The sequence below is a fragment of the Bubalus kerabau genome, chromosome 11 (genome assembly GCF_029407905.1).
Source record: "Bubalus kerabau isolate K-KA32 ecotype Philippines breed swamp buffalo chromosome 11, PCC_UOA_SB_1v2, whole genome shotgun sequence".
Lineage (NCBI taxonomy): Eukaryota > Metazoa > Chordata > Mammalia > Artiodactyla > Bovidae > Bubalus > Bubalus kerabau.
Genome location: NC_073634.1, coordinates 13,761,138 through 13,786,932, shown reverse-complemented (window position 1 = coordinate 13,786,932; position 25,795 = coordinate 13,761,138). Strand labels below are relative to the sequence as shown.

General features: G+C 44.7%; 1 protein-coding gene and 1 pseudogene across 1 annotated transcript; both read left to right on the top strand.

Moving 5' to 3' along the window:
- The first annotated feature begins 281 nt into the window (after positions 1-281).
- Positions 282-24,136, top strand: ACTG2 (actin gamma 2, smooth muscle). The gene is made up of 9 exons (XM_055539621.1): positions 282-382; positions 9,085-9,254; positions 9,663-9,791; positions 16,480-16,590; positions 16,847-16,931; positions 18,599-18,760; positions 19,524-19,715; positions 21,366-21,547; positions 23,889-24,136. Exons 2-9 carry the CDS (start codon positions 9,129-9,131, stop codon positions 24,030-24,032), a joined length of 1,131 nt encoding a protein of 376 aa, XP_055395596.1. The 5' UTR covers positions 282-382; positions 9,085-9,128; the 3' UTR covers positions 24,033-24,136.
- LOC129622852 (complex I assembly factor TMEM126B, mitochondrial-like) lies at positions 11,784-14,071 on the top strand (annotated as a pseudogene).
- Positions 24,137-25,795: the final 1,659 nt, after the last annotated feature.

Below are 25,795 nucleotides of genomic sequence, written 5' to 3'. Positions count from 1 at the left end.
TGGTTCTCTCTCCAGGAGCAGAGCTCCATCTGGCCTCACTCTGGGCAGCTTATAAGGCCTGGTGTGAGTTTTGTTTATGCAAGTGCAGCATAAAAGGAACAAATCCGCCAGCACCGAGGCTGCTGCCTCTGGAGTCCTTTTGCATACATTTTTTCAAATGATAATTCACTCTACCCAACCCCCTTCTCCACCCTCCCCACCCCCAAGGCCGATTTATTGAAAAAACCACCTTATATGGTAATATTGCTAACACACCGTCAGCTGGCCTTTTTAGGGACTCTGTTTAAAGAAGATCCGCCTCTGGGGTTTTATATTGCTCTGGTATTTATGCCAAAGACACACCAGCCCTCAGTCACTGGGAGAAGGACCTCTTCTACACTCGGTGAGTACTATACAGCTTCTGCTGTCTCTGTCTTTTTGGGGCCGCCTGGCCCCCTGGGTGCAGAAGGCGCCTTCAGATTGGCCTGGCTTTGGTGACGCTGGCCTAGGTCACACGTCAAGGCCCTTGGTGTGCAGTGGTGCCTGCAAGCACACTGCTGCCTGCCAGGAGAAGGCATTTCTGGCCATGGGGCATCCTAGGGCAAGGGCAGCACAGCTCCCTGCCCTCTTAACTAGGTGCCGGGTGGGATATGTTACCTGCGCGCTCTCTCTTCTCACTGCTCACCAGGGCCAGAGCAGATCTATTCCGTGTCCTTTGTCATGGCTCAGAATGTCTGGGAGGCTGTTTAGGGGAGCAGATGCTTTTCAGAGAAATGACTTCCCAGGGCATTTAAATCCAAACCAGTCATAACCCTTGTGTCTGTGAGATGTCTTGCTGGGAATGGGTGAGTATTTTCTTCAGACCACCTCATGTCTCTCTGACTTCTGATTCATGCTTGGCTAAGAGTTTTCTCCGTCTTAAAGGCTCCAGGATGCAACAAATCAGGAGTAGGGTGGGGTAAGTGTCCCGGGGCATCATGTGATTTTAGGGCTGGAAGGAAGTGGAACCATCTATTAACAATTCATTCTCCGATGAAGACACTGAGACCTGGGGAAGTTAAGATCCTCACCCAGCTGTGAGACCACCACCAATGTCGTTGTCCTCCCCCAGCGACACACACACACAGACACGTGAGCATAAATAATTAAGAGGAAAATAGACCAAGGGGCTGTGTCCACTTTTGCGATCAAACTCTGCTAACATCTCTTTACAGCTGAGGCTGGCCGGGGTAGTGGTGCGGGCCTTGAAGATTGATCACCCAGCAATGGAAGTAATTCTATATCTCCCTGGCAGTGCTGTTGTGAGGATTAAATGAAATAATATTTGTAGAAAGTTCCCAGCTCAACACTGTCAGGGCCTGGCCCTGAGTGCTCAGACCTTAAATATCACCTGGACAGCTTGCTGAAACAGACTGCCTTACCCCAGATTCTGACTCCATAGACTGGGATGGGAGCTGATAATTTCCACCCCTAATAAGCTCCCAGGTGAGGCTGAGGTGGCTGGTCTGGGATCGCCCTTTGCACAGGGAGGCTTTAAGCTCTTGCTTTTACCATTTGAATGGGTTTAGAGTTTGAGGTTAGCCCTTGGGCTGCAGAGAGAGATTCCTGTGACATAGATGGAGGGGAACTAGAAGAAATCTAATAAGCAGATATTATATGTCACACCTGGGAAACCAGGATGGGCAATATGACATCATGACCTTGAAGCTAGATTTCTTTCCTCCTTCCCTTTGTTCATTCTGGCAACACTTCTCGCGCACTTGTTATGTAAGCAGGCATTGTCCCTGCTCCTTAGGGACAGAGTAGGGGTTCTGCAATCACTAGGAGAGACAAATGAAAACCATGGAAAAGATAAATATATGAAAGAGGTAAAGCCCAGGAGCCCTCACCCAGCCCAGAAGTTATCAGGGAAGGCTTCCTGGAAGAATGGGTACCTAACCTGGGTCCTAAAGTCGGGATAGTCCCAGGACAGAGGACAAGTGGTCTTTGGGACTGTTTAAGTGGCTCAGCGCCACTGAATATAGATTTCAAGGCAGGAAGCAGGGAGTTCTAAGGTCAGAGGAGAAGGCGGGGCCAGATTACTAGGGCTTTCTACTGCTGCTGCTGCTGCTAAATCACTTCAGTCGTGTCCGACTCTGCGACCCCATAGACCACAGCCCACCAGGCTCCCCTGTCCCTGGGATTCTCCAGGGAAGAACACTGGAGTGGGTTGCCATTTCCTTCTCCAATGCGTGAAAGTGAAAAGTGAAAGTGAAGTTGCTCAGTGTGTCCGACTCTTAGCGACCCCATGGACTGCAGCCTACCAGGCTCCTCCATCCATGGGATTTCCCAGGCAAGAGTACTGGAGTGGGGTGCCATTGCCTTCTCCACTAAACTAAAGGACTGGGCAATGGGGCATCGCAGAATGGTAGCGGCAGGAGGTCTGCCCCCTGAAAGGACTGCTCAGGCAGCTGTGAGGGGAGTGGGCTGGGACAGGGCAAGGCTCCTACAGCAGTGCATTGGTCCCGGCTGGCGCTGGGTCCAGACGTAAAAGGCCTGAGGATTGGAGGGGAAGGAGCAGGGAGGACTGGGGGACCGGGCTCCATCCTGGGTTGGGGTACAAGTCTCTGAGGGGCCAATCCAACCAGAGGACATTGATGAGGATGGCAGTCTCAGAGATGGAGTTGAGGTGCCAGGGCCGTGGGGCTCAGGAGAGGGGTCAGGTCTAGATCTGAGCAGGGGAAGAGAGTGGCCAGGATAAAAGCCAGAACAGCAAGTCCAAATGGCAGATTCCTGAGGACCAGTAGGGTTACGAGAAAGAAGCCATTTTTAATTTAATTAGTATTAACCAAGTCAAGGTATCCTGAAGTTAATAAGAGGTGCCACTAGAATTTTCCACCATAGGAGTGTTCCTCATGCAGTCATTGTATGGATATATGCATTTGCAGATTATAATAGGCAGCTGCTTAGCTGTCAGTTGAAGCCCTCACTCCAATCTATTTCCCCAACTATTACTTGAAATCTCACTATATTTGAGAGGCTTTCCTTTTAGGCCTCAAACTTTTCACTGAAATGAAAATGCCTTTGGGAACTGGCATAAATTCAACCTTCCTTTCAATAATCATTGATTGGTGAAGCAGATCCTTCATCTCCTTCCAGTGTGGCAGACTTCATCCTGAGAGCAAGTTCTAATGGAGAACATAAGAGAGATAACAAGAATTATTATTTTTTCAGTCCTTTACAATAGGGATTGGGAAACTTTTTCTGTAGAGGACAAAATAGTAAATATTTTAGGCTTTGTGAGTCTAAAGGTCTCTCTCACAATTACTCAACTCTGCCATTGTACTGGAGCAGCCACGGACAGTATGTAAATAAATGGATGTAGTTGTGTTCCAATAGAACTTTATTTATTATTTGATTTCATATAATTTTCTTGGGTACTAGAATCTTATTCTTTGACTTTTTTGCAATCATTAAAAAATATCAAAACCATTCTTATTTCAAGGGTCTCACAAAAACAGGTGTTGTAGTTTGTAGTCTACAGAGTCAGGAGTTTACTGACCCTGATTTGCACTTTATAAAGCACTTCATTTCCATTATTTCATTTGATCCATTATCCTGGGAGATAGATGTCACCATTTTCATTTTACAGTTGAGGAAACTGAAGGCCAGAGAGGGAGCCGTGCAACTGAACCATGGGAAGGGGCGCCCGAAGGGAGGAGAGAAAAGAAAAGAGGGTGGGAGAGAACTCTGAAACCAAATCTTCAGAGTGAGGGTGTGGAGCGCTCACCCTGTTCTCGGATTTGCTTGGAGGTGGCCAGGGGCATGAGTGGGTGAGCAAATCCTTTGCACTCATTATGTCTTTGGGTTTTGGCCACTTTTTGGGGAGGAGCGGGGATTTGTGTTTCTAACTCTGTGAAATCCTCAATGAAGCCCAGATGTAGTACGTGCTGAAAGGGCCAGAACAGAGCGCTTGGGTTTTCTGCGAGTGCAAAGTGATTGTGACCCAGGAAACCACAGTGATGTTGGCCCTGGTTCAGCTGACACGCTCGAGTCTGGCCACAAATTACCAGCAAGCGGCTGAGTGAGGTTTAGAATTTCCCCCAGCAGAGACCTTCCAGGAGAGGCTGGCTCCAGGGTCCAAGCCTTCCCCCAGAGGGCCCCCGCCGCCAGCTGCCCTCCCCCTGCCTTCACCTCCCTTGCTTCTCATTTGGTTCCAACTTCAAAAAAAAGCAGATCTGAATCCACCTCAAGTGCTGCAGAATGGCACGGCTGACAGCTTGAAGTCACTCTGTGGCTTGTCTCAGCTGCTGGGAAATGAAGTCCAACACTCTTTCTTCCTGTGAGTGCAGAACTTCAGGGGGAGACAATAGGGTTCACCGAAAAGCCAGAGCGGCTTGAACTACAGGTCACACGAGTGAGGGGACCCCAGAGGGAGATAGTCACAGAGGGGCAGCTTTGCTTCTTGGCCACGTTTGGAGGTTGTTTTCTCCTCAAGGTGGACCACCTGCTAGAACAAGGAAACCCAGCGCTCTGTGACCAGCTTGTGAAGAAGACTATCCCTTCATGGTTCTAAATCGTGTGAGCAAGCTGCCTGGGATTGTGGGAACTGGGAGTTCAGCAGTCAGGGGCAGAGCAGACTGTCACGGCGGAGCCCAGGCAGGTGGAGAGATTGTCATCCGACGTTTACTGAGCATCTACTTCGTGCTGCCCACCGGCACGGAGGCTGTCAACATAAATCTAGATCTTGTCATGGCACAGGAGGGGCTCAAAGTCTCCGAGAGAGAAAAGAACACTGACCCTTTTGTTTTAGGGCTTTTGCTGCCAGCAGTGCTAGAGAGACAGAGAGGCAGAAGCAAAAACACCAAACATGGAGAAGCTGTGTGGGTGTCACTGAGCTGCTGGGGAAGGGGCAAGCCCAGGCTTTGGAGCCTCATGGGCTGTGGCCAGCCCTACCTCCCCCGGTGAGCAGCCTGAGAGCTATGTCCTTTCACTGTTCTGAGATTTGGTTTGCTTCTCTGTAAGTTGGAACTAAGAATATCTTTACTCAGGGCTTCTGTGAGGATTAAATAGATAGTATGTGTGAAAGGCATTCCATTTTTAAAAATTAAAGATGTGTTTTTTACCAAAAATCCAAACACAGAATATATTGTGTTTCACCTAACAAGACAGCCTGCACCTTTTCCATGGCAGTAAATATTCTGCTCTATTATAGGAAGGTTTCTGGCAACTAGTTTACAAGCATTTTATTTATTATTCAATAAATTTTTTGGCATTAAAGTTGGCCAAATCTTTGCACTCACCCAAGGATAAATGGGCTTCCCTGGTGGCTCAGCTGGTAAAGAATCTGCCCGTAATTCAGGAGACCTGGGTTCAATCCCTGAGTTGGGAAGATCCCCTGGAGAAGGGAAAGGCTATCTACTTCAGTATTCTGGCCTGGAGAATCCCATGGACTGTATAGTAAATGGGATTGCAAAGAGTCAGACACAACTGAGCAACTTCCACTTTCACTGTCAAGGATAAATTGCTAGAAGTGTATTTGTGAAAAGACATGTGCATTTTTAAAGACTTTTGATAAATGTTTGTGAATTCTCCTTCAGAAAGGTAGTCCTGTTCGCCTTGTCAGCTGTGAACAGGAGCTCACCTTCCCACACCTCTGGGGGCAAGTGTAGTCCTAAGGAGCAGACACAGCTTTCAGGCTGGAGGTGGGGTCAGCTTTTATCCTGGCTCCAGAACACTGCTGACTGTCCACAAGACCCCAGGTCCTTCTCACAGAGGCTGAACAAGAACTTTCACAGTTTGTTATTCAGACTCATCTTCACAACTTCATATTTATCCTGTTAAATTTAATCCTAGTGATTTTAACTTGTTTTTCTCTGCTTTTGAGATCTTAGATTTTGATCCTTCCAGCCAACAGATGTGTTTTATCTGGACATATGATCAGCATGTACTCTATATTTTCGTCCAGTTCATATATAAAACATGAGACAGGACCAAGAGTGGAGTTCTGAGGTATATTGTTGCCTCCAGGTTGACAGTGATCTATCAATGAACTCCTTTCAGTGACAGTAACTCAGGTAGCTATGAATATGCCTAATTGTTTTATCGTTCGGCCTACATGGCTTTATCAATAGTGATGTCACAGGAGAATTTGTCAGATGCCAAGATCAAATTAAGCTCAATTTCTCCCACGTTCTCCTTCATTTCCAGCCGGGGAGTCTTGGGAAAAAAAGGAGGCTATTTGTTGTTGGTAAACCCTAGTCAGTTATAAGAAATCACTTCTTCTTTAATAATGCTTTCTTTAATAGTGCCTTCTGGAAACCCACCTAATTTAGATATCAAGATTACCTGAGGTTTTAGACCTCTGCCTTGTTTCCCTTTTTGAACATTGGAACTTTTGCCACCTCCATCTCCTGACATCTCTCCATTTCTCCATGATTCCAACATGGTAGGTTAGGGAACTTCTCTGCAATCCAGAAACTGTTCAAACCAGAGGCAGCATTGTTTTGAACAACTAGGTACTTTTTCTTTAAATTTTTTAAAACCTTTTTATTTTATATTGGAGTATTACCAATTAACAATGTTGTGATAGTTTCAGGTGGACGGCAAAAGGACTCAGCCAAAAGTCCTTTTGGTTGAGTATTCATTCTTCCCTAAACTCCCCTCTGATCCAGGCTGCCACATAACAGTGAACAGAGTTCCCTGTGCTACACAATAGGATGTTGTTGGTTATCTATTTGCAGTATAGCAGTGTATATATGTTGGTCTCAAACTCCCTAACTATCTCTTTCCCATTGGCAACCATGGGCTCTGAGCAACCAGGCACTTCCCTTCAATCTCCATCACATCTCAGACCTTCTTGTCTTCTCACCAGTGTTTGTTCCATGGCACTGAGACTGGTGGGCCAAAAAGACTGAAAATCAATGTTGATACAGAAGCCTGACAGGTGATGGGAGTCAGAGTAGTAAACAGGTTGGGGGAAGGGTGTTCTAGACCCTGCATCTAAAGGTCCGGAAGGGACAGAGGCTGAGTGAGAAAGTTGGGACTTGTTCTCCATGGCCAAGGGGGTCATGAGGGTCAGCAAGGACAAGCAGGGTTGGATTCTAGACGTCCCGGTGGCCTCTGTGTACACACTGCTTTGAACATAACAGGAAGGGCTTCCTTTTAGCCCCAAAATTGTGTGAACAAGCTTTTGCTCAGTCTCTAGGTAGTCTTTGGCATTCACAGGCCTAGGGCTCTCCCTCTTTCCTCTGGTCATGGTCTTTGCTGTCCTCCTCCCACATAAGGTTGTACGGGAGCCGGCGTCCCAGGTGTCTGCGGCAGCTCTCTTCTTCCCCTCCTGCTGCATGTTCTGAGCGGAGCTTGGTGGGCTCCGCAGCCACCTTCTCTTTCCACGCCTTGTGCCTCTCTTTGGACCCCTATCCCCCCTCAGCTGAGACTCTCTCCACCTTCCACCCGGGGCTTGCTGGCCAGATAGTGATCTGCACACCATCTCCTAGACTGCTATTACTTCTCCTTCGTCACAAGGGTCAAGAATTTGTTGGGTCACTCAAAAAAAAGAAAACCTGCAACACGTTAGAAAAATTAATTTCCTAGTCAGTTTGCAGCCATCCCAATTCAGGTATTAGCACTGGAGGAAGGACTTCTCTGTTTTTTTTTCCATCTGAAGTGACAGGGGCAGTGAGTCCCATCATGAATTCTCTTGCTTTCCTTGTCCTCCAGGGGCTTCTATCCTTAGGATTGTACATTTCACCTAGAACTGCTGCATCTTTTTTTCCTTGATGATATGTTATGACTGATTTTAATTATAAACTGTACATGGATACAGTCTCCTTGTTAAAAATTAAAACATTACGACACTTCTCCTCCCAGTCCCCTTCCCACCTCCAGGTAACTGCTACGATCAGCCTTAGTGTTTTTTCCCCAGAACTTTTTGCTATGTGTTCACATCCACAAAAATAAAATTATGGAAAATGCACAATATTTTTTGTGCTTTAAAAAAAACTCACAAATTTTTCATGCTGGGCCGTCTATCCTGCAACTTGCTTTGTTCACTCAGCAGAATGGTTTAGAAACTTGTCCACATTAGTCCATGTCGATCTGCCTGTCCCTTCCCTTAACCTCAGTACAATATCCCACAAGGGACATTTAGGCAGTGCCAGATTGTACATTGATGTATTTTTCGGATTAAAGAGTGCCAGTGTTCCCACAACTTAGCCAACAGCTATGATAAAACTTCGAATCTTAACAATGAGATGGGTGAAAATGGTCTTATTTCATTTGCATTTCCTGATAACTAATGAGGCTGATCACCTTTTCAGGTAATTGTTGGGTATGTGCATTTCCTTTTCTGTCAATTATCTATTTCATAGTTGTTTTTATTTTTCCTTTCGGGCTATTTACTTTTTCCTTATTGATTTATAAGCGTTCTTGTATATAGTAAATGATAACCCTTAATTATGTTTATTGCAAGTTTTTTCTATTTCTTTTCTAAACTTCAAGTCTGTAGAGAGTTTTTCCATTGGATTAACACTTTGTATCATTTCAGGTCTTTGAGAGGCAGGTGGATTTGTTTGTGAGGGCTGCCATAATAAAGTATCACAGACTGGCTTAGCAAGGGAAATTTTATTTTTTCACAGTTCTGGAGGTTAGCAGTCTGAGGGCAGGGTGTTAGCAGGGCTGGTTTCTCCTGAGGCCTCTCTCCTTCGCTTGTAGATGATTGTATTCTTGCTATGTCTTTACATGGTCTTCCTCTGTATGTCTCTGTTTCAATTTTCTCTTGTAAAGATACCCATTCTATTGAATTAGGCACATTTGGTACCAGTCATAATAGATCAATGACCTCATTTTACTCTTAATTATCTCTTTAAAGGCTTTATCCTCCAATACTGATACATTCTGAGGCACTAGGGTTAGACTTCAACACAGAAATTGGGGGGTCCACAGTTGAGCTCAAAACAGCAGGGTAGAGAGAGGGAAGAGGCCCAAATGCCAGAGTGCAGGGCCGGGTCCTTGCCTGTCCGTCTGGAACTAGGCCCTAGTTGCCGATGGGGTCAGACCCCAAAGCCTAGCAGATCGTCTCCAGCATGATTTTGAGAAGTGGCCAACTACCTCTCTTCTCCCCAGTTCCCTAGCTGCTCCAGCCCCTGGTTCACTCGGCCACACTCACCATGTGTGAAGAAGAGACCACCGCGCTCGTGTGTGACAATGGCTCTGGCCTGTGCAAAGCTGGCTTCGCAGGAGATGACGCCCCCCGCGCCGTCTTTCCTTCCATTGTGGGTCGCCCTCGTCACCAGGTACGCTCATGTGGACCCAAGGCTTTGAGTTCCTGGGAAGAAGCACTGCATTGTGGCATCCACGGGGAGCCATGTGTGTGTGTGTGTGTGTGTGTGTGTGTGTGTGTGTGTGTGTTTCAAGTAAAGTAAGAGGGAGAAATGTATGGATGAGCCCTGTTCTCTCAGAAAATGACATTGTTTTAGGACAGAGAAGGGAGACACGCCCGTGAGAAATCATCCGTCTTCTCTCCTATCATTTCCCCATTCATCAGCATCTGCCTCACCCCGCCTCCTTCAGCCTGGTTTCCAGTGGGGAAAAAGGACATTCTTCTTGTCTTTATCCTTCTTCAGAGACTCTCCAGTGCCTGAATCCCTCCAAGTGGAACCCTCAGCCAATTCCCTTCTCCTTCCTTCTCTTTTGCATTGCAGGGTGTGATGGTGGGAATGGGCCAGAAAGACAGCTATGTGGGGGATGAAGCTCAGAGCAAGCGCGGGATCCTTACTCTCAAATACCCCATTGAACACGGCATCATCACTAACTGGGATGACATGGAGAAGGTATTGGTGGACCCCTCCTGTAATGTGCTCATTTTAATATCATCAAGACCTTCTGCCCTGTTAACTCTTCCTCTACGATGTTTCTCACATCTTTCTTTCCTTCCTGTCCACCCCCCTGGGCATTCCCCAGCCTAAGTTGCCAACATCTCTCACTGGATGATTCCAATGGCTTCCTGACTGATTTCTCTGTCTCCTGTCTCAACCGCCTAATTCATTCTCTGCTCTGTTGCAAAGCTTGTCTTTCTAACAGGCCAAATCATGTCACATGCCTCCTGGGACTCTTCAGTAGCTCCTCACTGACCATCAGTAGGTTCCTAACTCCGTGTCTGGCATCTGAGGACCTGGTCCAGCCTAAGTCCCAGTTTTATCCTTTCCTGAAGCTTTCATCCCAGCCCAGCGCTTGTCCTTCTTTAAAATGCACGGTCCCCTCCAAAAAGGTGAATAACTTCTCCTCTTTATGTTCCCTGTCCTGCCTCAGATAGGTACATTGATGCTATACTATTATGATGCTTCTCTAGTGAAAAATTTAAGTAAGAATTGCTACTGGTTTCTAGAAGCTTTTTTTCATGTCAGAAAATGGAAGAAAGGGCAGACTTCCCTGGTGGTCCAGTGGTTAGGACTCCACGCTTCCACAACAGGGGACGGGGGTTCCGTCCCTGATCTGGGAACTAAGATCCTGCATGCTGTGTGGTGTGGCCAAAACAAAACAAAAATCAAACTTTCACTAGATACCTAGGAAATACTAATATCAGGAACAAAACCACCTGTGAATGGTAAATGAAAATAAAATATCTAGAAAAGGAAGATATGGGGGTAATTTTTAAATAGTAGTTTGTGTTCAACAAAATCACGTGCAAAATGCTAATAGAACCTTTCTAATATTCTTTTTTAATTGAAGTATAGTTGGTGTTCAATATTTCTAATATTCTTTTGATAAATCCCACTGACAGTTGTCTGAGAATTCTTGTTTCTGCAATGACTGTCTCTTGAAATGTAACAGAGGGCTTATTGAGCAGCTGCAGTCTTGCAGCTGGGAATAAAGAAAGCTGATTTGAAATCTGTGCTTCACATACACTTTTCTCTAAACCTTAAATTCAGTCACTCCGAATGAGAAATAAACAGATAACAAATGCAATTGCTTTTGGCTCCACTCTGTGGGGCGGTTAAAAGCACAGACACTGGTACCAGAAGCAGGGAGATCTGGGAGCAAAACCTTCCTCTAAACCTCAGCTTCCTTACTTGTGGAAATAAAAATACTTTCTTCACTAGGTTGTGCTGAAGGTTGAATTAGGCAAATAGTATAATCCCAAAGCATGGAGCATACTTAATGCTCAATATGTGGCACATATTACTTGTATATGTCTAATAATATCTAATTTAAAAACAGTAGACAAAATTTTTATTCACAATAGTAATATGGACTCTTTAAAGAAACTCCTAAAAATACATTACATGCTTTAAAAGAAAAACTGAATAGGATAAAGCTGTCAAATTTTTTCAAGTTGATTTATAGGCTCATTAAAAGTAAAGTGAAAGTCACTCAGTTATGTCTGATTCTTTGCAATCCCATGGAGTGTACAGTCCATGGAATTCTCCAGGCCAGAATACTGGAGTGGGTAGCCTTTCCCTTCTCCAGGGACTCTTCCCAACCCAGGGATTGAACCCAGGTCTCCTGCATTGCAGGCGGATTCTTTGCCAGCTGAGCCACAAACTTATATAGTGTGGTATGTTAATTCTCTCTTAGTAAACCTTGGGGTGGAGGGGAGAGGAGGAACCATGTCTTACTCATCTAGAATTCCCTGAATTTGAAGAGCAGGAAGACCATGGATTTCAGGTTAAGTACATCTAGTTTAAACTCTGGCACTTACCATTCAATAGGTGAGGACTGACTTGGGCTCCTCTGTCCATGGGATTCTCCAGGCCAGAATACTGGAGTGGGTAGCCTTTCCCTTCTCCAGGGGATCTTCCCAACCCAGGGATCGAACCCAGGTCTCCCACATTGCAGGTGGATTCTTTACCAGTTGAGCCACCAGGGAAGCCCAAGAACACTGGAGTGGGTAGGCTATCCCTTCTCCAGTGAATCTTCCCAACCCAGGAATTGAACTGGGGTCTCTGGCATTGCAGGTGGATTCTTTACCAACTGAGCTATCGGGGAAGCCCTCATTGCCATTCTAATAAAACTCTCACAATTGTATATATTTAAGGTGTACAACTTGATAATTCGATAATGTATATACATTAGGTATCAGTCACCATATTCAAGCTAATAACATATCTACTACCTCACAGTTTGTTTTTCTCCTTGTAGTGAGAACACTTAAGATTTACCCTCTTAGCAAATTTTAAGGACAGTATTGTTACCCCTATTCACCATGCTAATATATTCTGTTAGATCTCCAGGTTTACTCATTCCGCATACCTGACACTCCGTGCACCTTGACCAAGAGCACCTCCCTTTCCCCTCCCCCCAGATCCTGGTAACTCCAGTTTTACTCTCTGCTTCCTTGAGTTTGACTAAAAATAACACAAGCTTTAATTATGCAAGATAATCATAAAGTTTGGAGAAATAAATAAAATTTATGAGACTATTATGAATAAGGAAAACTGACAGAAGACTTGCTATATCTGAATATTAAGATATATAGTTATACAAATTAAAACAATCTGATGCCAGTACAAAGGTAAAAAAGAAATAGTAAATGTAACTTCCAAGACCAGAGGGGAAAAAAGGATTACTCAGTGAATTATTCTGTGACAACTGATTCATTATTTGGGGGGGCAGGGAATCTGTTTATGGCCCTTACCTCATACAATTTCATTAAAACACATCAGTTGAATACAAAAGTTAAATGTAAAAAAATTAATGAGAAAAATACAATATAGTAAGTATGAGTATCAAATTTCTGGTGAAATAAGTCATAGAAAGAATAACAAATGTGATTTCTTAAAAATCATAATTTCTAGTATGTGAAAAATAAAACCAAATTTAGAAGGCAAACAGCAGATTGCAAATAAATTTCACAACTAGTGTAATAGAGGATTAATATAAACAACTAATATAAATTGATAATTAAAAACACAAAGTCTCCACCAGACAAATAATCAAGGGACATGACCAGGGAATTGGCCAAATAGAAATGATTAAAAGTTGAAAATCTGAAAATTTTTTGAAAAATTATTTAAAGTTTTATTTTAAAATTTAGAGTAAAACAGCTAGGTGTTATTTTTATCTGTCAAATTATTTCATATTTTAAGAGTGAGAACACTGAATGCAGATAAGGGTGAAATAGGCAATTTCTTATTCTGAAGTAAAGACAAAATTAGCCTCTTTGTGAGTAACAGAAATCAAAGCATTTTCCAGCAGTCACCAAGATGGCAGTACCCAGGCATGAGGCTGGAGCTGACCTGAGGGCTTCAGGTGTGGTGCTGGTGGGAGCTGGGGAAGCATGCAAGGACCTCAAGATGCCAACACATACACATGGTCAGTCCAGTCCTTCTTTAGGAGATGCAAAACTCAGAAAACCAATGGTCATTGAAATCACAGAAAAAAATTTGAATACTTTAGAAAAGAAAAGACTTTTCTGTATATGGAACAGTGACCTTTGGAACAACAGTTGCTTTCCCTGGAATATTGGGAAACCTCATTTCCAGGCATTGCTTCAAGGTTAAACATGATGCTTTGAAGACATATGCACCATTGACTATACTTCCATTTTTGTCCACCACAGTTTCCTACAGGCTTCTTATAACAGATGCTTTGTATTTAGGTAATACAAGCCGGGAAAACTGTGTTCTGAGAAGTTCACTGATTGGCATGGCATGTGGTGTTTTATACCCCACTGCTTTGGCTTTTTATAAAAATGGATGTCTGGCAGTCAAGTGTACTGTTCCACTGCCACCAAAAGGAAGGGTTTTATTTTATTGGCTGCTGCCTTGTCAAACAGAGATAAAAGCAATGGTGATTCCTCTCATTTTCCAGACAGTCTTTGGGATATTTCATGGTTTTCAGCATTACGCAATATTTGAAAGTACATTTGAGAAAACTGTGTGTGAAGATTAACCAAAGAATGAATGGATAGTGAATCAGCTGAATGAACTTTTTTTATGATAAGGACTCAGGCACTGCTGAAAGAATTGAAAGTAATTCTAGATGGACAATTTGTTGTTGTTGCTGCAGAATGCTTGCTTTGCGGTGCTGTGCTGGTCTCTGCCATACAGCAGGATGCATTAGTCATGATTGTATGTGCAGCCCCTCTTAGAACTTTTCTTTTTTGGAAAACATCCTGAATACAAAAAAGAAAATGTAATAGGTACAAAGATAGTTTTCACACAATTATAAAAAAAAAAAATCAAGGCTACCCTGAATAGCAATGTGATTAAATATATGATGGTGAGGAGATATGATCAACTGTCATATAAGCGTTAAAATAATTTTTAATTCAATTTATTAAAAATAAATATTTACTATGAAAAAGAAAATTATTTACTTACATTAACTGAAAAGTGATAGGAAACAAAATTGAACACAGAAGTGTAATCGTAGTAATAAATGAAAGCATATGAAGTGAATAAATGATAATAGTAATAAATTTGAAAATACATAAAGATGAAAGGTTAGGGAGAGAAAAAAGCCAAAGTGTTAACTGTTTATTAGTAAGTGATGGAAATATGGGAAATTTGTATTCCTCTTAAAGAAATTTTTCTAATTTAAAAATTGTCAACATCTTTAACTTTTAAAGTACTTCATAACTTAAACTTCAAAGTACTTTATAAAAGCTTTTGAAAATGAAATAAAATGAAGTGCAGATGGTTGGACCCAACATCCAAAAAGATTCTGATTTATGGGCCTGGGATACAGCCTGGGAAGCTGCACCTATAGCAATTATCCCCACACAACTGAGGCCACATTTGAGGAAACACTGACATCACCTTATTAAGCCTAATTGCGGTCTCTTCTGTCTCCTGTGACACCCCCACAGCCTGCAGCCTCTGCCTGTGCCATTTGCTCTGCCTCAGGTGCCCTTCTCAGTCTTTGGAGACCTTCCTTTGCCTTCAGGGCTCTCTCAGATCTCCTAGAAAATGAACTTCTCCTGCCTCTTCCTTCACTTGAATATGAATGAGTCTTTGCATTTTGTCTTTTTGACTGCTTTTATCCACTCTAGACTTGGAAACTAAGGTTACATTTAGCACCATCCTAGCTGCCGTCTCTGGGGTCGCACAGAGTCGAACACGACTGAAGCGACTTAGCAGCAGCAGCAGCAGCACAAAACTGGAGGCCCATAAACATATGGGTTCAATGGACACAAAGGACTCTGTGCCCCACCTCTGAGGAAATCAAAGCCCTGTGTCCCTACCACTCTTTGCTGAATCCCTCTGAAATAAAGGCTCTTGTTTGCTATTTGGATCACTCAGAGGGAACTGGACACAGTGGGAAGAAGTAACTTCCCCTAAAACTACCATGCAATGTTTTCAAAATCTAATATTGTGCCCTGTAACTATTAAATATTAAATATATAGAAGTAAACTACCAGGCTTCCCTGGTGGCTCAGATGGTAAAGAATCCTCCTGCAGTGCAGGAGACCTGGGCTCAATCCCTGGTTTGGGAAGATTCCCTGGAGAAGGGCAGGCAACCCACTCCAGTGTTCTTGCCTGGAGAATCCAGACAGAGGAGCCTGTCAGGCTACAGTCCATGGGGTCACAAAGAGTCAGACACGACTGAACGACTAAGCACAGCACACATATAGAAGTAAAAAAAAAAGAACTAGCTTCATCTAAAGCAGTGATTCTCAGGCAGGATAATTTTGCCTCTCAGGGCATCTGGCAACTTCTGGAGACATTTGTGCTCCTCACAACTGGAGAGGTGCTACTGGCATCCAGTGCGTGGAAGCCAAGGATGCTGCTAAACATCCCGTAATGCACAGGTCAGCCCCAACGATGAAGAATTATTGACCTAAAATGTCAAAGCACTGAGGCTGAGAAACCCTGCTCTGAAGAACAGCCTGGTCAGTAATAGACAGTGACAGTCCATGCATATCTGTCAGGCTTCAACAGGAGACAGTATACACTAAGCCGGGGTTCTGAATTAATTTAAGGAAGGATTACTTACAGAGGTGTGAGCAAGTTAGGGAACCAGAAAGAGAGGCAGAGACACCCGAGTACCAGCAGCAGGGAAAGCTCTTAGAGCTGGAAGGCTGAAGGGCAAGGGTGGCGAGGCTAGAGGTCAGTGAGAGCTGGAGCCTGAAGAGGGGCCACACAGCAGGAGCCGTGCTCAGGGAGACCTCAACTTGGCTAGGAGGGCACCCTGCCCTCCTCCCGCCTCACACTCTGCAACCCCTTGCTGGTATCTTCGATCAGCCAAACACAGCCAGAAGCCAGAGAGCTGCAGTGCACCTGGTCCCTCGGGGTGCAGGGGAGACGAGGGAGCCGAGTGAAGAGGAGCCAAGGTCAGATGGAAATAATCAACACACTGAGTATGTTGGCCCTAGGTCTGAGTCCTGTCTGGGGCCCTGATGAGAAGGAATATACCCTTGAAAGAGTGATCAGAAATTCCCAGTGCTGATGGGCCTCCTCTCCAGATCCAGTCTATTCTGAGACCATCAAGCCATCCTCCCCCAGTACGGACATGCCAGTTGGAATTTCCCTGCCCATTGAGAGTCTGCTGGTCTCATCTGACTTTTCTCCCAACCAGATCTGGCACCACTCCTTCTACAATGAGCTGCGGGTAGCCCCTGAGGAACACCCCACCCTGCTCACGGAGGCCCCTCTGAATCCCAAGGCCAACAGGGAGAAGATGACCCAGGTAAGAGGCCAGGAAGACCTGCGTACCAGCGCAGGAACACACATGGATGCTTGGCCAGATTCTTTTTCCCAACCACGCATCAATGCAAAAGAGTTTTTTTGAGGACCTGCTGTGCGTGCAGTCCACGCCAGAACCCATGGGAGGTTGGAGCGGGGTTAACAGGCACAGGTCCCCCCCTTAATAAAATTACCAACCATTCTGTGGGCCAAGAGAGCTGTGATTTCTGATAGTCTTCTGTTCTGCGTTGTTCTTTCAGATCATGTTTGAAACCTTCAACGTCCCTGCCATGTACGTCGCCATTCAAGCTGTGCTCTCCCTCTATGCTTCTGGCCGCACAACGGGTAATTAGCCCTGGAATCTGTTCCCTTTTTGACTTGAGGGGAAGAAAGGGAAAGCTGGGCTCCTGGAGAGATTCCTGTTCAGAAGAATCAAAGGGACAGCCAAAGCCCAATGAAAACGTGGGTGAGGGATAACAGAGGGAAGCCCAGGTAGAATACAGGTGCAAGTCCCCCAGTAGAGCTGAAGAGAATCTATGTGAGCAAATCATGACCGCAAGGGCCTATTTCCATCACAGGAGTTAGTCTGGGAGCTTGTACACACTTTCCAACAGCACTGGAATGTTTCTGCTCACGAAGCAGCAATGGCAGAATCTGTGATGGTGGCTGTATACGTATGAGGTGGCCTTGGCATAGAAAACTCAGGGAAAACAGAGGGAACTTCAAAATGAAGTGATTTTTAATAAGGGTTTGACAGCTTCCAGAAATATCTTTCAAACATTCATTCATATATTCACTGATTTGTCCATTTATTCATCCATTCAAATATTCTCCAATACTTCATACCCTGTGCCAAATGCTGCAGGCCATGGGCACACACTGGGAAACAAGACAGATGAGCCAGTTTGCAGCTAACACAGTCTAGTGGAGGAGAGAAGAAATTAAAGGATAATTTCACTGCATGTGATAAGGACAGTGACGGGGGAATGCAGGTACACACGGTTTTGAACCCTGCGCCTTGCGCTTGGTTTTATGCTGTGGACGTCATGTTCACACGCCACATGGTAGTCATTGTGTGTGAGGCTTCCATGATTGGTTGACTGATTTTGCTATTTCTCTAATGCAAAACCTTTAGGTGGCCTCCAATTTTTGCTTATTATAAGTTATGCTGTGACCAACATCCTTGTATAAGAGTAAGCTCCTGATCTCTGGATATTTATTTTGGATCTGCCCTTTACTGAGACATCTTATTAACTCTAATGGTTTCTCAGTTAGTCTTCTTAGGTCTTTTAAGTATGGGCTACAGTCCATGGGATCTCAAAGAGTCAGACACAACCAAGCAATTAACATACACACCACTTTATCTGCAAATAATGATGATCCTCTTTCCTTTTGAAAATAATACCTCTTATTTCTATTTCTTGTCATATTGCATTGGCTAGAACATCAAGGACAATATTAAATAATAATAATATAGTAACAATATTGTAATGTTTCCCCATCAATTATATGGCTGTTGGATCAAGAGGGATTTCTTATCATGCTGAGAAAACTTATATCCTTTCATAGTTTACTGAAAGTTTCATCAGTAGAGAATGTTCATTTTTTTAAGCTGGTTTTTATAGTCCTTTAAGTGCTAACATTCTAATTGCATGAGCATATATGTTAGTTTGATGCCTGAAGGATATGCAAATTATTCACTCTAACTTAAGGAATGTGCATCCTAGGTGCCAATTGACAAGTATGCATTTTTGTGAAAGTGTTTCAAGGGATATAAGAAGAGGAGATGTTTCATTTGCCTTCCAGAAGCCTACAGTTTCATTTGAGAAAATACTCTGACATACACAAAATTGACGTACACAAAAAATATGATTGATAATTCTCACAGTGGGTGAATTTTCCAGCTGCTAAAGAAACATATGGTTTGTTGAAGATCATTTGGTGACAGGTCCCAGAAAGAAACAGATGAAAAAAATAAAGGGTTTCATAGGCTTTATCTCCTCTGTCCTTAGGCATTGTCCTGGATTCAGGGGATGGTGTCACCCACAATGTTCCTATCTACGAGGGCTATGCACTGCCTCATGCCATCATGCGCCTTGACCTGGCTGGCCGCGACCTCACGGACTACCTCATGAAGATCCTCACAGAGAGAGGCTATTCCTTTGTGACCACAGGTACCCATCCTCTTTCTGGACTTGACTTGAGCTCAGAACCAAATCTGATCTAGGACCAGAAACTCTCATGAGTAATGAGAAGTCAGTGGCCCTGTGTCCTCAAACTCTCTTAGGGTAGATAGGGAGGCCATAAGCTGGGGTTGGGGCCCTGGACCAGACCAGATAGTCAGGGGAGCCTTTTTCAAGGGACAAGTTTCCCAACCAAGACACCCTGGGGAGGGGTACGAGGCTTAGACCTACTCATTCTAAGAAGTGCTTGTCTTCATCCTCCGTTAACTGTGCTTTCACAGCACACCCTCCCTTCCCAGGGTCCTGCTACCTCTGTCCACGTCCACAGGATCAGAGCTAGTTTTTATGGGGCTGGATGGTGGCAAGACTGGTGGTGCATTTCATTACCTCGAAGTGTTTATGGTTTGAGGACAAATGGAATAACTAAGGTCTGAATTTCTAAGGGGAAGTGGCCCCCAAGGCAGGAAGAATTTATAGGTAGGGGCTTTCCTAGATTCTGTACAATCCCAGCATATATGCCTCCATCTAGATGGGAGATGTGTGCTGCAAGGCCCTCAGGAAGGCCTGCAGCTTTGTCAAGACAGAGTGATAAGAGCTAGATGAAAAGTACATGCAAAGTTTTGCTTGAGAATCAAGCAAATCTTGAGACTGAATCCAAGGGAGAAGGAAGAAGGAAGTTTTCATGGAGACCAAAATGGGACAACCAAACTAGCAGAGCCGAGTATCTACTCTTTGTCATTTCTACTCTTTCTAGCTGAGCGAGAAATTGTGCGAGACATCAAGGAAAAGCTGTGCTACGTGGCCCTGGACTTTGAGAATGAGATGGCCACGGCAGCCTCCTCTTCCTCCCTGGAGAAGAGCTACGAGCTGCCAGATGGGCAGGTCATCACCATTGGCAATGAGCGCTTCCGCTGCCCAGAGACTCTCTTCCAGCCCTCGTTCATTGGTGAGGCTCTGCCTTAGTTCCGGCCAATCACACACACTGTTTATTGTTTATACTTACCCATATTTTTCCAGAAAGGGCTGAAAATACATGAACAATACAACTAGATAAAATCTAATTTTAAATAAAAGGGTAAGGAAACCAAAATAAAGGAAAAATGGGATGGGAATATAACATGAAACTAAGAATGAGGTTAAAACACAAAACTCTTCTTGAATTCTCACCATTTAGATCACGGAGTCTGAAATCTATAGGAGTAGACAGAGTGGGTTTGGGCGTCAGACCTGGTTTTAAGTCTTGATTCTGGTCCTTCAAGCGCTATACCTTGGGCATGTTACCTTCTTCAAATCTGTTTTCTTATCTACAAAGTATAAACCGTGATAGTACCTACTAGATAGGGGTTAAATAAGATAATGTTTAATACAAGGATAACTATCATCTTGAGAAGTATATAAGAGGAAGACCCGTTAGCAAATGTTGGCATACAATGTAGTGGTAAATAGCAAACCGGATAAAGTGCTATAGGCCTAAGAAATCAGGCAAGGCTTCTCATAAAGCTGAATCTTTGAACAGAACCTTGAAGAATGAACATCACCTTATGGTATCTGGGGATGGAAGGAGTGCAAAGTGGGGAATGGCATGCAAGGCAGAGGGAAAGCTTGTGAAAATTATGGAATATGTGCACGTCGTATTCTATTTGGGACATCATAGGTGAAGTGTGTGTGTGTTTGTGTGTGTACATGTGCACGTGTGCATGCATTCACACACGGGAAAGAGAGCTGCTGGGTCACACAAAAAGCGTGGGTGTTAATCATATCAGCAATTTCAAATCCCCTGGAAGTCTTTAAGCAGCAGAGTAGAGAAGTCAGAATTTCACTTGAGGAAGATTCCTCTGTCTACAGTGTGGAATAATACCACATGGAAAAAGACTGGAGGTGGGGAAACTCAGGTATGTGGGCATGAGCTGTTTTGGCAGGCAGGGCCTTCTACTGTGGAAGATCTCGGTTGCAGACAAAGGTGGCTAGATGTCAACTAGTAGGCAAACATGATGTGATTGTTGTGTCCTTAGAGTGGGATATTTTTTGGCTATAAGTGACTATAACATGGAAGAACCTTGAAAACATCATGCTAAGTGAAGTGAGCCAGACATGAAAGAATATTGTATGGTTTCATTTATATGAAATGTCCAGAATAGGCACATCTCTAGAGATCGAAAATAGATTAGTGGTTGCCTAAGGCTGGGAAAGGGGAGAAGGGGAAAATGGAGAGTGTCTGCCAATGGGTATAGAGTTTATTTGGGGGGTTCTAAACATGTTCCACAATTAGACTGTAGTGATGGTTGTACAACTCTTTGAACTATACACTTTAAAGGGGTGAGTATCATGGTACATGAATTATATCTCAATAAAGTTGTAAAAAAAAGTGATACAACGGAAGCGTCCCTCTAGAAATATTCATCAGGCAGCAGTGTGAACGATCACTCAGAATAGGGGAAACTCAAGGCAGGGCAGTGACCAGTTAGAGGGTCTGATCTTACAGTCCAGTAGGGAGGTGACTGAGGCAAATCGGGGTAGCTGTCCCGATAGAAGGGTCACCTGAGGAGCTGTAGGTGTGGGGTAGTGGGTCCTGACCAGATACTGTGGTCTCTCCTAGGCATGGAGTCAGCTGGAATTCATGAAACAACCTACAATTCCATCATGAAGTGTGACATTGACATCCGCAAGGATTTATACGCCAACAATGTCCTCTCCGGGGGTACCACCATGTACCCTGGCATTGCCGACAGAATGCAGAAGGAGATCACAGCCCTGGCCCCCAGTACCATGAAGATCAAGGTGGGTGCTACCCTGGCTCCCCTCATCCTATTCTTTGTACAAAGACCTGTGTACTTGGGTACACAGGTCCAAGTCAGGCTGCCAAGCCTACAGCTTGGTGGTCACCTTTATCCTGGCCTGAGGCAGATTTCATCTTGGGGGGGAGTATGTTCCTGGGACCTTGAACGGGAGACACATTTATTCTGGGCTCTTAAGCACAATCTCATGGACACTGTATGAGAAGGAGGTAAAATGAATTTGGAATGGAGAGAATGTTGAAGGGGTTGAGAAGCAAATGAGTTTAAAGAGGGAAAGAAAAGGAAGAGGCAGCACCTCACCATCTTTAAACTTTAAAAAGGACCTGGGAAACCTTTTTAAGGTGAAAGTTCCCGAGAGAGAATGTTGGCTGTAGGACAGGCTACAGGGACATGCCTCGATTCCTGGATAACCTCTGACCTGTGTCCCATCTCGGCCGCAGCCCTCCCACACTGCTTCGCACCTCATAGGCCTCCTCAGCACAGGAGCCCACCTGTTTTACCACCCCTCCCCAGCCTCTGGTCCCCAAGCAACCAGACCCTTTCAGGATTTCTAGGAACTGTTTTGCTAGAGGGGTTAGAAAAAGGTAGGCGCCAAATAGCAATAACAAATAGGTTGAAAGTTAGAGTCTCATGATAAAGTTGGCCTCTGAGCTGAGGAAGTGTGTTCTATATGTTAGTATTCTAAGAACCTTTTCCACAAAGGCCTCCCTGCCCAGGGAAGCAGAATGGGCCATCAGAAAACAGGTGAGCACCCCCGAGCTCTTCTCACCTGGAACCACTGAAGCAGTCATGTTTATTGAGGCCTGCCGTATGGTGGGCACTGTGCCAGGCCTTGGGCAGTGGCTTTTTTACTAAGACCTTGTGTCAGGATACCAGACCTAGCCTCACCCCCAGATTCCTGTTCAACAGATATGGGGTACCGCCATCACCTACACTGACAGACGGACACCAGTGGTTTGATGCACATCCCGATTTATGAGCCAATGCCCTGAGTTTAATAACATGGCCAGCTGTTCAGGAGTTTAAGATCTGCTCGTTAGACATGCGCAATGGGAGAACAGCTTAAATAAGACCAGAGGAAGGGAAAGGGCACTGCAGGCAGGGGGGGAGAGAGTGAGTACAGGTACCCAAGGGTGTGTGCATGTACAAACTCCCAGCCAAATTGGACAGCAAGATGTGTGGGGGAGAAGAGGCCAGCTCCAGAACATGGAAGAAGAGAGTAGGGTGGAAATGGAGCTGAGATTTAGGGCCTCCGGCCCAAGACAGCCCAGAGTTTTCTCACTGGAGCTGCCCAGCAATAAAACCCTCTACCTTCTTAGTGGCTGCACCCGTCCTCGAGGTGTCTGTCAAAGGAGCCCCGGCGTGACTTTTGTCTGCGTGAAAAAGAGAACTTCTAAAGACCCTTCTTATTCTGTAATTCCGTGATCTCTGCAATTTAGGAAATATGTAGGGAGATTCTTAGGAGACCAGAAAAAAATCTGTTTCACATCTGGCTTGTTCTAGCATTGGATTCTTAGTCCTTTCAGAAACAGGAGTTAGTTGAAGAGTCATAGTCCTTTTGAGTCCACTTTTAGATGAAGTTCAAAGTTGTCTGACACGGCAACGAATTTCTAAAGGCCAAGCTCAGGAATCCCAGTGGCATGTATGAATTTGAGAACTTCTCAGATACAAGAGACTATTGAGTAGACTGGCTTATACTCCGGAAAGGAGGAATCCCAGCCCAAGCTGCCCATGCATCCAGGCAAGAAAAGAATAGCACTGCCCTTATAGATGTTTGTATTGGCTAGCTATTGCTGGGTAACAGCAACTGTGAAATGTCAGGTCACATAACAATAAGCATTTATTGTTCGTGCATCTGCAGGTCAGCTGGGAGTCAGTTGTTTTGGGTCAAGTTTGGCTTGGCAGTTCTGCAGGTCTAGCCAACTCAGGTCAGGGGTGTATCTCTTACTGTAGGGCTCAGGCTAAAGGGCCAGTAGCTCTTTAAGGGAAGTTCTTCTCATGAAGATGACAGAGACACAAGAAACTGTGCCACTTGCATGACTGAAGCACATTTCTAGCCACTATGTCAAGTCTGCTGATATCCTATTGGCCAAAGCAGACAGGGCCCAGCCCATTCTTCTCATGGAGGGGCAGGGGAATGAAGTGGGAGGCAGAATGACAATCTGAGCAATAGTCTGATCCACCACAAGGCTTCTCCTAGTTCCTTTCTGACCACAGGAGCTGTCCTTTCCCAGGGCAGTCTGGCAGTATGATGAGATGATTCCTGGACCACCTTCCCTATACCTTGGCAACTGACCATGATTCCCCACATTTGCTCTTTGCAGATTATTGCTCCCCCAGAGCGGAAGTACTCAGTCTGGATCGGAGGCTCCATCCTGGCCTCTCTCTCCACCTTCCAGCAGATGTGGATCAGCAAGCCAGAGTATGATGAGGCAGGGCCCTCCATTGTCCACAGAAAGTGCTTCTAAAGTCAGAACAGATTCTCTGGGGACCTCCTTGAGCGTGCTCTGTTAACAATCATGAATCATGAAACATTAAAACCTACAAGCCTGCCTTCTCTGTGTGAAGATCTTTATCTTCCTGGGCCATGTCTCACACATAGTGCTAAGGGCTTTTCACACCTTATTTCTAGTCCACACAATGACTCTATGAGGTAGGTGCTGCTGTTACATATCACAGATGAGGAAATTGAGCTCTGAGAAGTTACAAACTTGCTGAAGATCACACAGAACCAGGGTTAAAAATTCATGTGTATCTGATGCTAAAGCCTAGAGCTTCTTCTACCAACTTGTTTCCTTTTTCTTTGAACTTCAGTAAGAATGAGGACTAGATGACTCTTGGGGACAGGAGGGTTAAGAAACAAGGGCTTTCAGAGATGTAAGTCCTTTTACTCAAGGGTGATAACACTAGACAATGTGAACAAAAAGAGAAACACAGCACTTATAGCATGTAACGTATGAGTGGTTGAAACACAATGCTATTTAAACTCAGGTGAAGGATGGTCCTAGTGGGCTTAAGTCTCTATGAAGTCCTTTGTCATTGAGGATTAAGTTGTATTTTGCCCCAAAAACTAATCAAGAAAGGAGCAGCACCACAGGAAGAATATTTTCTCTTCCTGCACTCCTCTTCTCCCTCCCTCTTCCCCTTTTCTCTCTGTCTCTGTCTCAGATTATTTGCTACCCACTCCCTGCCCTTGGTCAAGTCTGCTATTTCACAAGTATTTACTTGACTTTTTTATTTATTTGAATTTTTGGCATCTACAATTCCTGGTTAAGGTCGAATGGGATTTATGTACCCGACAAAGATGATTCCTGCCCATCAAGGTCACAAGGCCTAAAGAAGGAGACAGACACATACATATAAAACAATGATTTGAGCAGAAACAGAAGCCTTCACAAAATACTATGGGAGAATAATGGATACTAACAGCTACCATTGATTGAATGCTTACACTATGCCAGGCACTGGGTTAAGAGCGTTACGTGGATTTTCTCATTTCATCCTTACTACAACCCTATGAAACAGGTGCTAGTATCATTCTCATTTCATAGCTAGTTTACTAGTTAACTAGATTGCCCAGCTAGTTATTGGTAGAACTAAGTCCTTACTTCTGCCAACGTGCCTTTTGCTCTTGCCACCTGGCCAGGTCCATCCTTGATGCTCCTGAACAGAGCCCACCTGGTCTTTGCAGACACACCTATATGGAAACAGTGGAGTCCAGTTAAAGCATTACAGAACTCAAGGTCAGACATGCCTCCTCCACCATCCCCTCACTTGCCCTCTGGGGTTGTGGTAGAGAGGCATATTTTCAAAAACAAAATCCCTAGAGGATTTTTGTCTTCTAAAGGGTTTCCCAGAAGCAGACCCTGGAAGGAGGACTCACGTGCAAGTGATTTATTAGAGAAGTGCTCTCGCTGGAAACCAGCGAGTGAGGAGAGAGGCAGGACAGAAGAGGGTGACTTCAGCCCGGTCTCCAGGGAGCCCTGGAGTATAAACCTTACTGCAGGCAAGGAGCCACGGCCATATATCAGTGATTGGTGATGGCACTTCCTAGCAGACAGAAAGTCCCAGACTTTCCTCCAGTAGGTTAAGAGCTGTCTTGCAAAGAAGAGCCACAGGCACGGGCTATTGGGACAGAAAACACAGGGAAGATGGGTTATGATGCCCAGGCACACAGACCCTTCCCACTGTGGAGGGGCACAGAGGAGTCTCCACATGCGGCAAGAAGGGA

Excerpts from the sequence above, each read along its gene's own strand:
- ACTG2 (XM_055539621.1), top strand. The coding sequence starts at position 9,129 with ATGTGTGAAGAAGAGACCACCGCGCTCGTGTGTGACAATGGCTCTGGC. Across the intron at positions 18,761-19,523 it reads CTATTCCTTTGTGACCACAG|CTGAGCGAGAAATTGTGCGA; the intron begins GTACCCATCCTC and ends TACTCTTTCTAG. Across the intron at positions 21,548-23,888 it reads CCAGTACCATGAAGATCAAG|ATTATTGCTCCCCCAGAGCG; the intron begins GTGGGTGCTACC and ends TGCTCTTTGCAG.